This window comes from Schistocerca piceifrons, chromosome 2, assembly GCF_021461385.2.
Source record: "Schistocerca piceifrons isolate TAMUIC-IGC-003096 chromosome 2, iqSchPice1.1, whole genome shotgun sequence".
Classification (NCBI taxonomy): domain Eukaryota; kingdom Metazoa; phylum Arthropoda; class Insecta; order Orthoptera; family Acrididae; genus Schistocerca; species Schistocerca piceifrons.
Genome location: NC_060139.1, coordinates 711,746,041 through 711,765,062, shown reverse-complemented (window position 1 = coordinate 711,765,062; position 19,022 = coordinate 711,746,041). Strand labels below are relative to the sequence as shown.

The window sequence follows — 19,022 nt, the reverse complement described above, 5'->3', positions numbered from 1 at the left end:
GCGAAAGCAATAGGCCTGTCTTTATCAACAAAGCTGTGCGAAAGCATTGCATCGATTCCGTAAGAGGAAGCTTCAACTTGCAGCACAACTGGTTTGTCAGGATCAAAGTGAACCAAGCATCGATCACTGAGAAATGAATCTTCAAGCTTTTCAAAAGCTTCTTGGCACTCATCTGTCCAAACAAAGGGGACATCCTCGCAACGCAAGCAATGCAATGGAGGTCCGATTTGTGCAGCATTCGGTATGAATCGAATATAATAGTTCATTTTCCCTAAGACTGACTGCAATTCTGTGACATTGCAAGGAACTGGTAGACCAAGTATGGTTAACAAATGTGACTGAAGAGGATGTACATCTTGACTGTGTATTACAAGACCAAGACACTGCAACTCAGGTTTAAAAAAATCGCACTTTGCCCAGTCTACACTTTAGTCCTGAATCAGATAACACACGAAACAAAGCACACGAATTTCCAATGTGTTCTTCACATGTACGACCTGCTACGACAATATCGCCCAAATAGTTTAAACAGTTTGGTACTTAAGCAGTCAGCTGTTCCAAATACCGTTGGAAAATGGCGGGTGCGGAAGCACTGCCAAAAGGCAAACGCAAATATTTAAACAAGCCTAAATGAGTGTTTACAACACACACAGTTTGAGATTCTTCATCTAGTGGTATTTGAAGATATGCGTCACGCAAATCAGTTGTTGAAAAGTAGCGACCAGCGCCTAATCTTCGGGCGTGGCAAGGGATGAATATGAACCACAGTTTGTGGGTTGGCTCTAGACTTTAAGTCAACACAGAGGCGAGTGCGACCTGAAGTTTGGTGAGAAAAACCAGTGAACTTACCCACTGACTAGCTTGTATGGGCTCCGCTATCTTGCAATTCTTTAATTTCAGCAGCCACTTTGTACCGTAATTCAATGGGAAAAGTTCTGACGCTGCAAAATTTCGGCTGAGCATTGTCTTTCATAGCAATAAGTGCAATAAAATTGTTAGCCTTGCCTAAACCTTCGGAAAAGAGTTCAGGGAATTCTTTCTGTTACACTGTCTTTATCACTAAATGCTGTCACTGACAACACATTGTCATGAATTTGAAAGCCAAACAAATCAAACGAACCAAGGCCAAACATGTTCCCACAATTGCGTGATTATAGCACAGTGAAAGTCACAGTTCGTGTATGCGAACGATACTTAGAAGGCAAAGTACATTTTCTGAGAACGGGAATGTCTTGTCCATTATAAGCTATCAGGTGCGTGCTACTTTTAGACAGGCATGGGGAACGTAACAGTTCATACGCGTTACGCTTCAGCAATGTAACAGAGGCTCCCGTGTCCAACTGAAATTTCACATATTTTCCACTAAGTTGCAAATGAACAAAAAGTTTGTTGGACGAGCGTATCACTGAAGAAATTGTTTGCTTGCTAGTTTTGCTAATACCTGCAGCAGACGTTGAATACACTGCACTGGTTATATGGGCCTTGTGATTAGATTATTGCCGGCTGCTGTGGCCGAGCGGTTCTAGACGCTTCAGTCCGGAACCGCACTGCTGCTACTGTCGCAGGTTCGAATCCTGCTTTGGGCATGGATGTGTGTGATGTCCTTAGGATAGTTAGGTTTAAGTAGTTCTTAGTCTAGGGGACTGATGACTTCAGATGTTAAGTCCCATAGTGCTTACAGCCATTTGAACTGTTTGAACTAGATTTTTGTGAATGGGAATAATTCTTATGTTTGTTCCGTTGCAAACATACGGACTGTATTTGACCCTTCTTGCAAGAAGCGTAACACTGTGCTTGTCTGGACGGGCAATCTTGGCGTTTGTGCTGTGAATAGCACCAACGGCGTGACTTAATTCGATTCACTGACGTAGCCGCTTGTTTAGAGAACTGTTTACGTGTCGTTGCACGTGCGTATGTTTCTGCCTACTGGGTCAGTCATGAACAAGGAACAACTCAACCCAAGAAATTTGTGGCTGCTCAAATTTATCAGCCTCTACGGCACCTGAATCATGCTGATCTAGAAATTGCACTATATGATGAAACGATGGATATGGCTGCTTCAAAATATGTTCTCTAAGTTTGACATCAGTTACATTGTACGCGACTGCATCATGCAACATAACATCTGCATATAAAGTAACACAAGCACAGCTGAATTTGCATTTCCTAGTCATACCCAGCAAATGTATTACCCACTCCCGATAAGTTTGTACTGACCTTTTCTTGCAATGACAGAATTGATACCTAGCCGCCACCACATTCACTTGTTGGTCATATTAGTTAGAGAACCTACAACCTGATCATAGGGAAGTTCACTCGGAGTGGAATTAGGGAACAATTTCTGAATGAGGCGAAAGACTACACTTTCTGCTGTTGACAAAAAGTAATGTAGTTTCATAGCATCTGATATTTTGTGAGCAATGATGTGGGCTTCACACTTTCGCAACCATTCGAGCCATTCGTCTGCTCTTTCATTAAACTGGCGAAAAGGCAGTATGCCTCTCAGAGATACAGCTGTTGCATGTTGCGTTGCGCTCTTTGCTTGGTTTGTTAGTAACTACTGTACCGTGTTTAGAAGGGTTGAAATCCGCTGCATCTGAAACTGAAACATCTGTGTTAGGTGCGTTGCATCTATCGCTTGCAGCTGAGACGCCTCAGCAGGGGGTGGGAGAGGTGGGCTACTCACTTTGGAACAGGCAAATGCAGTAAATAGACAATGCAAGCAAGAAAAATAAGCACAGAAGCAAAGAAAATTTCTGCTACACCCTTCTGAAAACACTGAATAGAAAAAAGCGTTATAAGAGATACTGTTAAAACATGTAAACACACCCCTGCAAAGAAAAGACAACGTAAAATTAAGGCGCAATGATGCCCACGGCAAAACAAAACATCTGTGACAGCGGGTGGCTATGTTAAAAGAATGTCGCTGTAGTATTCGTTCACCTCGTCGACAATGTTTTTCGTCCATTCTCGTCGTCAATGTTATTATCCCATCCTAGTCACAAATCCTGTTGTGTCTAGGAATCCTGCATACTTGGTCCACGCCGGCCGGGTGGCCGAGCAGTTCTAGGCGCTACAGTCTGGAACCGCGCGACCGCCACGGTCGCAGGTTCGAATCCTGCCTCGGGCATGGATGTGTGTGATGTCCTTAGGTTAGTTAGGTTTAAGTAGTTCTAAGTTCTAGGGGACTGATGACCTCAGAAGTTAAGTCCCATAGTGCTCAGAGCCATTTGAACCATACTTTGTCCACTAGACAAACAATCAAACAACTCGTATTAATGAGTTTTATTACAATAAGACAATTACAATACTTGAATTTATTAGATGTGGCGCAAGCAAAGGGCGACATACAAAATAATCACTTTTCTTCAGAACAGACAACCACAAGTCTTTGCTACATAGAGATTCCTAACGAAGTCGCTAACGTTGAAGCTGCTATCGAAGTGATCCACCTCCAGCCGGGCGCGGCTCTTATGTCCTCTTCACCTGGGGGCCGCTGCTGTCGCGTTGTCCTGGAGAGAGGTTGGTCAGTGTACGATTGGCTGACTTCTTCTCACAGCCTTCTCTTCTTTGTCGTTCCGGTCTGGCGTGCCGGCGCTGACTTTACTGCGTATCATTTACTGCTTGAGATGACTTGCAATACCAGTTGCAAAAGTGTGGTTATCACATTTTCCTAAGTGTTTCCTTCTTCAACACCCCACTCGATCAACATTGTTTGCGCATTAAAGCCAGAGCCAATTCCTAGTCCCGAACAGAATAAGTTGTACAACCATTACTTTGTAGAAACTTTCGAATTACTTGCCTGAATCCTCTGACTGCTTAGTCATATGTAACTCATCACTCATCATAAAGTCAATATTCTTCTCTTCAGCTCACCAGGTAAATGAGCACTGTTAGCACCCATAACGAACACTGGTGTAACTAGATTTTCTCTCTCTCTCTCCGTCTCCCTCCGTAATAGTTTCCACAGTAAAGAGAAGTACTGTATATACACAAACCATTATGGATTCGAGATAATAACTACAGTACCATTTTCTCCAGTTGATGCAATTGACATGCTATTGGTGATGAAGATATTGTTCTTGTTCTCTCCTTCTTCGATGCTGCACTGAGTGGATTTCTTTTTTAGTAAGTTAGCTTTATCATAGCTGTAGTTTCTATCCATTCCATCCTTACGCGATCATATTTTCTTGTATAGAAGTCCCTTATCATGCCAGTTAGGTTGTAGCATAGTTTAGGTCAATTGCAAACACTTAGTACAGATTGCAGAGTGAATTGCTATCACACGTTTTCCAGTTTATAAAATTGCAACTTGCAAAATGTTGGATCTCAAATGATTTTGACTTGTTTACTGAAGCCGTAAATAACACTGGGGTGTCGTCCTGCGCAGAGGGCAGCAACAGTTAATAGATGTACCATTTCTAACACGACTTACTGTACGTCTCCACAGGCATGCAGGACCCGCCGCAGAACGCCTCTTCGCGCATCCTGCTCATGTTCCTGCTGGTGCTGGCCGTCTTCCACATGACGGCCTACTCGGCGTGCATCGTGACGCTCCTGCAGCTGCCCAGCAGCAGCATCAAGACCCTGGAGTCGCTCTTCAGTTCCAAGATGCGCATCGTCATCCATGACCTGCCCTACAACATCAACTACGGAAATGTAAGGCGAGACATACATTGTGTCTCTCATCAATAAATGCAAACACAAAATATACCGGTGAAAATGTATTATAGAACACACAGAAAAAAATGCCCTATAGTCGCTGACCTCTGGCCACATAACCACCTAATGTAGCAAGTTGCGAGGGATACATGTATGTCATCAGAAAGTGGTACAGAGCTAGGATAAGTACAGTACCTACCATGTAATAAAGCAACTTTGAGTTTAACGCCCAGTCGATGACAAGGTCATCAGAGACAGAGCATCGTGTCGGATAGATGAAGAATGGGAAGATGATCGGCCATATAATTTTTCAAGAGATTACCCCGAAATTCGGGGGAATAGATTTTGGAGAAAGAACGGAAAAATAAAAATCTAGATGGTCGGACAATGATTTAAACAACACTAGTTCCGAAAGCTGGTTAGGTGTCATAACCACTGTGCTTTCGGATGATGGTAGTGACGGTAGTGCAGGTTGGCACCACACTCAGTGAAGAAAGTTGGTAATTGAAATTTCTTGAAAAGAACGAAAAGCGCCTTTCTTCTAATGGTTGCCACCCCAAATCGCTTATCATAACCGTGACACTCTCTCTCCTGTTTCACGATAATACAAAAGAGCTGCCCTTCTTTGACAATCCTATGTGGTAAGGATCCCATACGGCACAGCAATACTGTAGCAGAGGGAGAACAAGTGTAATGTCGACAGTCTCTCCAGTAGGTTTGTGCATCTTTTACGCGTTCTGCCAATAAAACGCAGTCTTTCCTGTGCCTTCCCCTCGACATTATCTATGTGATCGTTCATATTTAAGTTGTTCGTAATTGTAATTCCTACGTATTTAATCGAAAAGACTGCCTTTGGATTTGTATCATTTATCGTGCAACCGAAATTTAACGGTTGTCTTTTCGTACTCATGTGGGCGACCTCACACTTTTCCTTATTCAGAGACAATTGCCATTTTACCTACCACACACATACTTTTCTAAACCGTTACGCAATTGGTTTTGATGTCCTGATGACTTTATGAGACGGTATATCACAGCAGCAATTGCAAACAATCTAAGAGGGCTAGTCAGATTGTCTCCAAAATCGACTACATAGATTAGGAACAGCAGAGGATCTGCAATCCTTCCCTGGGGTACTCTGGATGTCACTTCTGTTTTAATCAATGATTTTCCGTCGATTACTACATACTGTGACCTTCCTGATGAGATATCACGAATTCAGTCGCGAACTGAGACGATACTCCTAAGACGCACAATGTGGTTAGAAGTCTCTTGTAAGGAATGGTGTCAAAAGCCTTCTGAAAATCGAGAAGTATGGAATCAAGTTGTGACCCGCTGTCGATAGCACTCATTACTTTTTAGTACTCACTACTACTTAACAATCGACTTCTTCTTGTATTGATCCAAGAAACAATGACGACTGGTTCATACTTCCATGATTTACTAACTCCTGCCGTCCGACCATATCTGTACGCATTTACTATGTATATGCATATATTCATCACTTGAAAATGGCCATTGTGGTCCAAATCAACTGACTGTGTAAGAGGTGTGGACTTTTGATAATTAGTACAACCAATAAAGAAACAATGACTCCACTTAACATTTGAACACTGTATGGTACTTTATATCTCAACAAGATACCACAAGCCCCTATTTTCGTATCGTGCTCTTTACATATCCATATCTAGACTCTCCAACACGTGCAGGATATGGTGCCTAGCGTCCAACTACCACAAACAACGGCTGTCACCTATCTGCATCAAAATGTGCCGCGTAACTCAGCTTTCATACCTCAGATACACATGTAGCATTTGTACAATAGATTGCGTGGTTTACCGTCTACTTACACTGAGGATCCAAAACATTATAACAACTAAATAATTGTCTGTTACTCTTAAAATTCGACACATCAAGAATTTTGCGTGGCATTTCCTGAGGTGACTGGCATAGGTGACGTAATTCCTACAAATTACGGGTGGTTGACTTATGGACACAGAATTGACGCCCGATAGCATTCATTTTGTATTCCACCAGGTTCAGATCTGACAAATTTCGTGGGCACATCAATGTGAGTTCACTAACATGCTCCTCGAGTCACTGTAATACCATTATCACCTTTTGACAAGGGCAGTTACCCTCTTGGAAGATACCATTGTCGTCATAGAAGAGACAAGCATGGAAGGATACACGGGGTTCACAGTAGTGTTCATGTAGTCTACAGCTGTAATGTGCCTTCGATTATTACCAAAGATCCCATGGAAACCAGGGTAATTTTCCCCAGCGGCATAATACTGTCCCAACAAGCTTGAATCTGCGGCGCTGTAAATGTTTTCGAGGAATCGTTCGTCTGGATGATAGCGTATTAGGACACGACCATTGACATGGTGTAACAAGAAACATGGTTCATTCGACCAGTCGACACATTTCCATTGATCGACGGCTCAATCTAGATGGTCTAGTGCGCTCTGCGATTTTAACTGAAGGTGTCAGGTATGATGATGATGACTATGACGATGTCTAGGTCTATATGGAAACACGTAAGAGTTGGCTGCTGCGGAGTGGACAGCTCCCCAGTTGGCATTGCTTCTCGCGGTGGACAATGGTCGCCATGTGTTTGCACATCAGTAATTATTACGAGACGTGTGAGAAAGGTAAAGATATTGATTTTTTATCTACTAAAGCTTTTACTTTTTATTTTGAAACCACAATATTGTCCCCTTCGAAGCAGTTCCCATAGGCAGCCATACACCGGTGGTGTTATTTCTATTCTACGTAGCAGTGCGGAAAGGCTTCAAGTGGTGGGGCCTTTAACATGTCGGTCACACTCTTTTTAATGTTCTGCAGAGTCCCAAAATGATGTCCTTTAAGACTTTTTCAATTGCAGAAAAAGAAAAGATTTCATAAGGAAAGAGATCAGGCGAATAGGGGGTCTGTGGAACAACAGCAATGCCTTTAGAGCTCCAAAATTCCGCGGTGGAAGTGGGCGTGTGACATGAGACGTTGTCATGATGCAGCATCCAATTGTTCGCTATATGAAGATGATATTTGTTCTTTCGAACATGTCCGAAAGAACAGATACCATCTTCATATAGTTAAGGCTAACCGGCCATTGACCTTCTTTTTCTGTGCTGGATGCACACGCATTGCCCGAACTCTTACGGGACTCGGCAAGATTGTCTGCCGCGAGTAATGAGTGTAATGGGGAGGGGCACTACGAATATGGTGTGTGGACATTAAGTTGGGCATGTGGGTCTCACGGGGAGCGTGCAAGGGATAAGTCCCTGCAGCCGCGCTATCCTCTGTGCCCTCAGTGGCTCAGATGGAGCCGGCACGGTAGCTCAGCGTGTTCGGTCAGAGAGCTGGCTGGCCTCTGTAATAAAAAAAAAACTGAGTGAAAAGATCAACAACGAACTTCAACAGATGTCATGTGACGTCCGCTAAGAACCATAATGAAAAAAAGATGGATAGGGCGTCTGCCATGCAAGCAGGAGATCCCGGGTTCAATGCCCGGTCGGGGCACACATTTTCAACTGTCCCCGTTGATGTATATCAACGCCTGTCGACAGCTTAGGGTCTTCATTTTACTATAGTTTAATTGTTTGCTGTGTCCGGTCTCACTCGATTCATTCTTTTCCTGAGCCTTTCAAGGATATCTTTGTAAAACACGTGGTTGACAATTCATCCTTGAGGAGCAAATTCTTTATGCACGAGACCTCTACTGTCAAAAAAGCAAATATGCATTGTTTTGATCTTTGATTTGCTCATTCGAGCTTATTTTTCGGTCGAGGAATGTCTCACTGTGCCACTCCCCACTTTACCTCTTTGTCTCAGGATCGTACTCAGAAATCCAGGACTCATCGCCTGTGATCACACGACCGAATTGGTCATTGCAATCTTCTCAAGATCAACGCACATGTTTCTTCATTTGTCCTTCTGATCAATTGTTGTGTTTTCCAGCACCTTTTTGGTACAAACCTTTCTCATGTGCAAATTTTCGCTCAAAATCCGATGTACGGTGAGATTATTTAAGTTTAAGAGATCACCCATCATCCTTAAACGTCGGTCTGATCTCACAGAAACACACACACGTCCGAGGTTTTTGTCAGTTGTTGAAGTTGAGGATCTCCTTGAGCGAGGTTGAACATTTTCTTGGCCTTCCAGAAACGATTTGTGCGAACGATAAACTTTTGCGCTTCATAATGAATGTTCCTCTTAGCCCTGTTGCAACTTTTAAAAGATTACACTCGCAGATTCTCCAGGTTTTGCACAAAGCTTGATGGCTTAATGTTGCTCCACATTCCGTTGTTCCATTTTCGTAACACAAAACAAAAAACACAGCTTCACTGATGGCGCTCTCAACGATTACGTGATGGCTACACGGAGCTGGAACTCGGACTGAGCGTCTGGGAGAGTTGAATACAGTGTTCTACACAAGCAGAACAACACAGCGTCGGCATATCGCTTCCAGTGCTGTCAGTCTCACTGTATTTCTCACGGAACTTGTGTGTATTTACACTACTGGCCATTAAAATTGCTACACCAAGAAGAAATGCAGATTATAAACAGATATTCGCTGGACAAATATATTATACTAGAACTGACATATGATTACATTTTCACGCAATTCGGGTGCACAGACCCTGAAAAATCAGTACCCAGAACAACCACCTCTGGCCGTAATAACGGCCTTGATACGCCTGGGCATTGAGTTAAACAGAGCTTGGACGGCGTGTACAGGTACAGCTGTCCATGCAGCTTCAATACGATACCACAGTTCATCAAGAGTAGTGACTGGCGTATTGTGACGAGCCAGTTGCTCGGCCACCATTGACCAGACGTTTTCAATTGGTGAGAGATCTGGAGAATGTGCTGGCCAGGACAGCAGTCGAACATTTTCTGTATCCAGAAAGGCCCGTACAGGACCTGCAATATGCGGTCGTGCATTATCCTGCTGAAATGTAGGGTTTCGCAGGGATCGAATGAAGGGTAGAGCCACGGGTCGTAACACATCTGAAATGTAACGTCCACTGTTCAAAGTGCCGTCAATGCGAACAAGAGGTGACCGAGACGTGTAACCAATATCACCCCATACCGTCACGCCGCGTGATACGCCAGTATGGCGATCATGAATACACGTTTCCAATGTGCGTTCACCGCGATGTCGCCAAACAGGGATGCGACCATCATGATGCGGTAAACAGAGCCTGGATTCATGCGAAGAAATGACGTTTTGCCATTCGTGCACCCAGGTTCTTAGCTGATTACACCATCGCAGGCGCTCCTCTCTGTGATGCAGCGTCAAGGGTTACTGCAGCCATGGTCTCCGAGCTGATAGTCCATGCTGCTGCAAACGTCGTCGAACTGTTCGTGTGAAGGTTGTTGTTTTGGAAACGTCCCCATCTGTTGACTCAGGGATCGAGACGTGGCTACACGATCCGTTACAGCCATGCGGATAAGATGCCTGTCATATCGACTGCTAGTGATTCGAGGCCGTTGTGATCCAGCACGGCGTTCCTTATTACCCTCTTGAACCCACCGATTCCATATTCTGCTAACAGTCATTGGATCTCGGCTAACGCGAGCAACAATGTCGCGATACGATAGCGTACAATACTACCTTTATCAAAGTCGGAAACGTGATGGTACGCATTTCTCCTCCTTACATGAGGCATCACTGAACGTTTCACCAGGCACCGCCGACCAACTGCTGTTTGTGTATGAGAAATGGATTGGAAACTTTCCTCATGTCAGCACGTTGTAGGTGTCGCCACCGGCGCCAACGTTGTGTGAATGCTCTGAGAAGCTAATCATTTGCACATCACAGCATCTTCTTCCAGTCGGTTAAATTTCTCGTCTGTAGCACGTCATCTTCGTGGTGTAGCAATTTTAATGGCCAGTAGTGTATAATGGCGACATTAGTATTTATGCCATTTACGATTATTTAAACAAAAATTACTGTCGTACGATTTTATTTGCAGTAACTTTTTAGTGGAAGTTATGTTTAGGACCTCTTAGGCTGGGAACTGCTTGATAAATATAGACAGATTTGCTGTCTGTACCTTTTCAGGCTGTACAGCAAATGCGTTGTGGATGTCTGCAGGAGACGAAGGATCCGCTGATCAAGTCCTTCTACCGGGAGCGCGTGTACTCGCAGCCGCGCAAAGCGTTCCGCCCGCTGGAGGACTGCGTGGCGCAGATGCGCGAGGGCGGCGTGGCGTGCCACGCGGACGAGGCGGCCTACAAGGTGATCGGCGACACCTTCCTCGAGTCGGAGAAGTGCAGCCTCAAGGCGGTGCCCATGTTCCCGCTCAGGGGCATCATCATGGCCGTCAGGAAGCAGTCGCAGTACAAGGAGATCTTCTCCAGGACGTAAGCGACGCAGCCTGTAGCAGTCGTCGTGTGGTTCACAGAAATCGCTAGCCGTATTTTGGCACAGTTTTCTAAATCAGTCAGGGATTTCGGTATTCTCACTATTTCATTTTGTCAAGTCCATCTGTTTCATTAACCATCATCTCTAGCTGGTTAGTGTCTCCACGACCTGATACAAGACATCTGCCTACCGAGCACGAACACGGACTCTAAACCACAACTCTCGCCTGGGAAACCAGAGAGCGACAGATCATATTTCCATGTCTCTGCGGGGGAATGCATTTTTGATTTCACGTAATCTTTCCATATCGGAATTAAAAGTGTTATCCTTATCTACAGATTCATTTTTGGGTGATAATTCAATATATCTTAGCCTTTGAGGAACTATACTCTGGGTCACTGAGTTGTCGCAAATATGATTCAAGCGTAGTATTGTCAAATCAGCACCAGAATTTAATAGTATGTTGGAACACCATGTTAACCAACAGAATTACTACCTTCTTAGTGATGCGATGAACTTTTTATCTCCTCATGAGCAGCATTTTTTAAAATAATGTTTGTTGTTGGCACATTTAGTTCCTTCCTCCCATATTCTTATTATAAAAAAAGTTGTGAGTAATAATTCATTTAGTTGAAATAAGGAAAAAACCAGCAGAATGTAAACATGCAACATAGCCAAATACAAAGAAGCCAAGAGAGTGCACTGACTACATATATGCTTTCTGAGCTTATGAAAATAAATTCTGAACTCTGATGATTGTTCTTTCTGTGTACCGTTTTTTTTAAATCAACATTTTTTTACATGTCATTTATACATCTGTATGCTACCTTTGAAAGTCAGTAATAATATTGAAAATGAGCCCCCACCACCACCATCTTGACTTCTGGCAGTGGCCATCAGACTTCTTTGTTCAAGAGCCAGTACTGACATTGTAGGGTGGCACCTTGTGCTGCATATGTACCGTCCTTATTACTAGTTGCTAACCTACATAAATTAGTGTTTTGTCAGTAACCCCCTGATTCTTTAGGGAATCGAACTACTGTTATAAACAACTTCAAACTTCTGATTACTTCTCCATGTATTAAACGTATGATATCAACCATGTAAACTAGAAAAAGTGTGGGAAAGGTTTGAATTTATGTTTAAAGTTTGTTGGAAGCCACAAAATGTTCTCATTTTTAAATATTGCACGAATATAGTCTGGGTATTAATGGGATGTGCATTACTGTTCTTGAAGACATATACAGTTTAAAAGTATGGAACCTTTCACGTAAGACCATATCTCTTAATGAGTAGATTGTCAGCATTTTAAATTTTTTAATTCTGCCAGTACTTGTATGAAACATTGAAAACAGAAGTTTTGTTACCTCTGGGTAGCCACTAGATAGGCAGCCTGCAACTGGGTCCAGGTTTTGCCCCCTGGGATAATCGCTCAGTAAAATGGTTGAGCACCCAACAGAACAGCTATAATAAGAATGTGGTAAGTTGGCCACCAGCTTACAAGTGCTGATATTATGTCATCACCATTAGAAACACTTGGTGTCGATTGTTCCCTGTTCGATTTTGTTATTAACTAAGGATTTTGTTATTAACTAAGGATCATAAATGTTAAACGGTTTTAAGCTCCACGTCGAGTCCAGAGGGTACACGACTTGCCTCCTTGACCCAGAGGGGCTGCTGGCTGACTACCAACCCCACGAACTGACAACAACTCCCGAAATTATTCAAACTTCTGACCTCTCAGCCAGTGATTCTCAGTAACAGAAAACTAGCAAGAATTATCATTGGTTATTCGCTTCTCCAAATAATACCACTTCTCTGGGAAATGCTGCCTTCTGACAGTAATTTTCGCAAGTTTATTTGGAACAGGTGCTCGAAAGCACCAGCATTATGGGACAGTCACTAGTCCTCAAGGCAGCCTTGTAGGCGACGAACATAACCTGATTTACGAGGATTAGCGAAAGATCCTCCGATCAGATCCAGGATGACCTAAGCCCAAACCCACCAATTGTCGCATCCATCACGGCTGAGAGGACGACCCCACGGCGTCACTGGGAACGAGTTGTTACAACACTATTGACTCGCAGTCGAATCTCGTCTGACGTGAGAATTTTATTCAGTTAGGAAGATACTTTCTGGAATGCACCGCATGACAAACAAAGTGAAGGGCCTCGAACACATTGTTGAATGTCAAAGTAGTTCCGTGCACATACACATCATCGGTTGGTGTGTAAATGATTAGAGTTGCAGTTCTATGTGATAAGCAAAACGGCCGTTAGAGTGCGTAGGTGATCAGGGTTGTTAACAGGCCTGAAACGGTATAGAAAAACCGTGAACAGCGTCACACTTGTATTATCAGCACCTGAACCGAGAACTTTTTATGCAAGGACTCCGTCGCGAAAGACTTCGTAATCATATTAGCACCTGGAAGAGTTTGAAAGGGGCCTCATTATGGATCTCTACTAGGCTAGCTGACTCATGCACTATCCAGATTTTTGTGACATTCAGATGTGGTAGTATTCTGACGTTTAGATTGCGTGACAGCGTAGGACAGGCATACTCATCCTAAGTTTCCGATCGATTACGTCTCCATCACAAGGGAAGATCGCCGTATTGTGTACCAAGCATATCACAACACCTTCACAGCTGCACCTGCCATCCGAGATCACACAATGGACTGCCTGCAAGGTCACGTGTCATCTGGCATCATTAGTCGGAGGCTAGCAGCAGCCAGACTACGTAATTACCGTCACTCGCGTTGACTACCGTCAAGGTCACAATACAAACGGGTAGGTTTGGATCGATGGCGACGCCACGAATCAAGGACTGGTGAAGAATGGTGTCTCATTGTGTTCAGCAATGATTCGCGGTTCTGCGCTACCCTGAATGACCATTGTCGGTGAGCATGGTGGCTGCCCAGGGAAAGGTCTCATTCTTCTAATGTTTTAGGGATCACAGCAATGTTACTCCTGACGTCATGATGTTAGAAATCATCAGGTACGACTTCAGGTCATGGCTGGTAGTTATTGGCGGCACAACAGTACGTCACGGATATCTCGTGTCTCCATGGGACAGTATAGTGGGGCCAGTTTTCTACAGTACAATCATCATAAACGGATTCGACGTATCCCTTTGAGCTGCATGTGTGATGTCGACCTATTTCCGTGACCAGAAAGACCTCAAATCCGCCGCTGATAGAACATGGTGGGACCATCTAGGATGTCAACTGCATCCCAGTCCCAGTATATAGGATATAAAGGACTAGTTTCCACAGTTGTAAGCTATCATGCCCCAGGATAGGTTGCACGGCCTTATGACACCCTTCTGAAACAAAAACAGAGCACGTAACAGAGCCGACGGGGTGCAATGTCATGCTGATAAGTGGGTTCGTGCAGCCAACTTCTTTGTAAATTTAACTCGATTTTGTAATCACTGCCCGGCCGTTGTGGCAGAGTCGCTCTAGGCGCTTCAGTCTGGAACCGCGCTGCTGCTACGGTCGCAGGTTCGAATCCTCCCTCGGGCATGGATGTGTATGATGTCCATAGGTTAGTTAGGTTTAAGTAGTTCTAAGTTCTAGGGGACTGATGACCTCAGATGTTAAGTCCCATAGTGTTCAGAGCCATTTTTGTAATCACTGAAATAACATCGCATTCCCTCTCAATCCGTTACATTTCATTCCGTTTTCTCGTCTCCTTCTAGGTGCGTCACTCTTTATTAAAGACTAGTGTGTGTTTTTATATGCTCAGCAGATAACTTGAACGGTTCTTTTATCGATGTGGAACAAGCCAGTTTACAGGATATTTCTACATGATAAGCGTTAACATTAATGAACACATTATTTGTAGTCCTACTCAGGCAGTTACACAGGGTGCACTATTTTAATCCATAATGCGGAATAACTCGGGATGGAGATGAGATACAACAAAATGTTTTAGGTAATAGTTGTAGGGGGCAAAGAGGATCAGACATTACAGCTACTGGCCATGATCTTGAACGTAAGTTCAAGGTGATTTGGAGGTTAAGTGATTTTTTTTAAAAAAAATGAGTACCGTAATATTTGATTTGAGATTTGAAAAGAGCGGCAAATCAAATTTTACGTATAATATAATACATTATTCAAGATCACGACAAGGTTAAATGAAGGTCAAATAAGCAAATACGTTTTTAGTTCTAGTAGGAATTAACTCGCGATAGAGGAGGGATACACCATAAAATAATTTTAGATACAAATTGGAAGGCGCATCCCGAGGAATTAGAGGCGAGGACACTTACTAAATCGATGATCTACGTTTTATTTATGTTTGTTTCGTCCTGTAAATGTCAAACAATATTTATATTTTGTGAAGTATTTATTTTTGCTGATAAAAACGTTAATTAAAAGTTAAAGTTCAAAGTTCTCTTAGCTATTTCCAAATCCGGCGTGACAAATAGAGACAAGAAAACTTGGCGAAAATTGTTTAAGTCTGTCTTGTCACTTTTATTATGAAATGGATTAATAATTGGATATTTTAACCTGTCTGGTAAAATATTATGTGCCAGTGATGCATTGCATATAATGAGATGACAAAAGCTATAGGATACCTTCTAATATCGTGTCGGACCTCCTTTTGCCCTGCATAGTGCAGCAAGTCGAAGTGGCATGGGTTTAACAAGTCGTCGGAAGTCCCCTGTCGACATATTGAACCATGCTGCCTCTATAGCTGTCCATAATTACGAAAGTTGCCGGTGCAGAATGTTTTGCATGAATTGACCTCTCGCCTATGCCCCATAAATGTTCGATGGGATTCATGTCAGGCGATTTGGATGGCCAAGCCATTCACTTGACTTGTATGGAATGTTCCTCAAACAAGTCAGCAAAAACTGTGGCCCAATGGCTTGGCATATTGTCATGCAAAAAAATCCCACCATTGTTTGGGAACTGGAAGCCTATGAATGGCTGCAAATGGTGTCAAAGTAGTCGCATAACCATATACAGTCAATGATCGGCTCAGTTGGACCATACGACCCAGTCTATTCCATACAAACACAGCCCACATCATTATGGAGCCACCACCAGTTTACATAGTGTCTTGTTGGCAATTTGGCCCATGGCTTCGTGGGGCCTGCATCACATTTGAACCCTACCGCCAGCTCTTACCAACTGAAATTGGTACTTATGTGACCAAGGCCATTTCTTTTAGCCCTCTAGGGTCGAAACGATATGGCCTCAAACCCAGGAGTGCGCTGCAGGCAATGTTGTACTGTTAGCGAAGATATTCACGCCAGTCTTCAACTGTCGATTAACACCACATTCCGCCATATTGTCCTAAGACACAAATTTGTCAAACATCCCATATTGATTCCTACGGTTATGTCACGCTGAGTTGCTTGTCTGCTAGCACTGACAACTCTACACAAACGCCACTGTTCTCTGTTGTTAAGTGAAGGCCGTCAGCCACTGTACTGTTCATGAAGAGAGTTAATGCCTGGAATTTGGTATTCTCATCACATTCTTGACACTGTGGAACTCGGAATATTGAATTCCGTAAAGATTTCCGAAATGGAATGTCCCACGCATCTAGCTCCAGTTAACATTCCACATTCAAAATCTGTTAATTTCCATCGTGCAGCCAGAAGCACATGTGTAATCTTTTCGTATGAATTACCTGAGTACAAGTGACAGCTCTGACAATGCACTGCCCTTTCATACCTTGTGTATGTGCTATTATTACCATCGCTACATGAGTTTTGTCACCTTGATATACAGTACTGGCCATTAAAATTGCTACACCACGAAGATGACGTGCTACAGAAGCGAAATTTAACCGACAGGAAGAAGATGCTGTGATATGCAAATGATTAGCTTTTCAGAGCATTCACACAAGGTAGTCGCCAGTGACGACACCTACAACGTGCTGACATGAGGAAAGATTCCAACCGATTTCTCATACACAAACAGCAATTGACCGGCGTTGCCTCGTGAAACATTGTTGTGATGCCTCGTGTGAGGAGGAGAAATGCGTACCATCACGTTTCCGACTTTGATAAAGGTCGAATTGTAGCCTATCGCGATTGCGCTTTATCGTATCGCGACATTGCTGCTCGTGTTGGTCGAGATCCAATGACTGTTAGCAGAATATGGAAACGGTGGGTTCAGGAGAGTAATACGGAACGCCGTGCTGGATCCCGACGGCCTCGTATCACTAGCAGGCGAGATGACAGGCATCTTATCCGCATGGCTGTAACGGATTGTGCAGCCACGACTCGATCCCTGAATCAACATATGGGGACGTTTGCAAGAGAACAATCATCTGCACGAACAGTTCGACGACGCTTGTAGCAGCATGGACTATGAGGTCGGAGACTATTGCTGCGGTTACCCTTGACACTGCATCACAGACAGGAGTGCCTGCGATGGTATACTCAACGACGATCCTGGGTGCACGAATGGTAAAACGTCATTTTTTCGGATGAATCCAGGTTCTGTTTACAGCATCATGATGGTCGCATCCGTGTTTGGCGACATCGCGGTGAACGCACATTGGAAGCGTGTATTCGTGATCGCCATACTGGCGTATCACCCGGCGTGATGGTATGGGGTGCTATTGGTTACACGTCTCGGTCACCTCTTGTCCGCATGGACGTTACATTTCAGATGTGTTACGATCAGTGGCTCTACCCTTCATTCGATCCCTGCGAAACCCTACATTTCAGCAGGATAATGCACGACCGCATGTTGCAAGCCCTGTACGGGCCTTCCTGGATGCAGAAAATGTTCGACTGCTGCCCTGGCCAGCACATTCTCCTGATCTCTTACCAATTGAAAACGTGTGGTTAATGGTGGCCGAGCAACTGGCTCGTCACAATACGCCAGTCACTACTCTTGATGAACTGTGGTATCGTATTGAAGCTGCATGGGCAGCTGTACCTGTACACGCCATCCAAGCTCTGTTTGACTCAATGCCCAGGCGTATCAAGGCCGTTATTACGGCCAGAGGTGGTTGTTCTGGGTACTGATTTCTCAGGATCTATGCACCCAAATTGCGTGAAAATGTAATCACATGTCAGTTTTAGTATAATATATTTATTTATCCAATGAATACCCGTTTATCATCTGCATTTCTTCTTGGTGCAGCAATTTTAATGTCCAGTAGTGTATTAAAGCCTAGTGTGTGTGTGTTTTGTTTGGTATTTCACTAGCTTGTCTGTCATATGGTGGAGCTAAAGGGAAGTTTTGTTATACAACAGGCTGACGTGGCTGCGGGAGACAGGTCTGCTGAAGCGCGAGTGGACGCGCTGGGTGGCGCAGAAACCGCGCTGCCTGAACCGCGACAGCGGCTACGCCGAGGTGGGCCTCACTGAGGTGTCGCCCGCGCTGCTCATGGTGTGCTACGGCGTCGCCGCATCCCTGGCGGCGCTGCTATTCGAGGTGCTGCTGCACAGGCTGGTTGCCGCCAGGCAGGGGCACCACAAGAGGCAGCAGAAGCCCGGCACCGACAACACACTGGTGCCCAGGGCATTCCTGCGCTGAAACAGCAATCACAATTGCTTACCTCACTATTTTTCCTATGACCTTCCTGCTCTTTTGGATTCACTTACTTCACTGCACATATTGATTCACACTGCAATGCGTACAAAGCAGCTCAACAGTTGCTCTGGCACGGTAACCTTTAGGGAGCTGGCAATTAGGAGATTCGGTTCTCTTTTAAAAGGAAATTTATTTCTTGTACGGAGTACAGTTAGTGTACAAGGCCGATAGCTAGTGTAGGTAGAATCGTGGGGGGATCACGTTAGAAACGTACTTTCCCATTTCAGGGCTATTTGGAATGTAAGGTCCGATCGATCACGGAAAGGAAACCATAATGAAAAACTGACGAAGTTCTGCGTAGACGTGTTGGACAGAGTCCCCGCCCATGGCCTCAAGTCGCTTGTTTCAATTCTGAGCACGCGGTGAACACATAAAGATGCTCTAGAAAATAGTGTCTCCCACCAACTATGAGCGCTTGTG

The 19,022-nt window shown here is 44.1% G+C and overlaps 1 protein-coding gene across 1 annotated transcript in view; it reads left to right on the top strand.

Moving 5' to 3' along the window:
- The window catches only part of LOC124775786 (glutamate receptor U1-like), a 65,641-nt gene extending 47,096 nt beyond the window's left edge, over positions 1–18,545 (top strand). The window contains exons 6-8 of the mRNA XM_047250617.1: positions 4,451–4,659; positions 10,733–11,034; positions 18,263–18,545. Of these exons, the coding sequence (XP_047106573.1) occupies positions 4,451–4,659; positions 10,733–11,034; positions 18,263–18,545 (794 nt within the window). The remainder of the gene's footprint in view (positions 1–4,450; positions 4,660–10,732; positions 11,035–18,262) is intronic.
- The last annotated feature ends 477 nt before the right edge of the window (positions 18,546–19,022 follow it).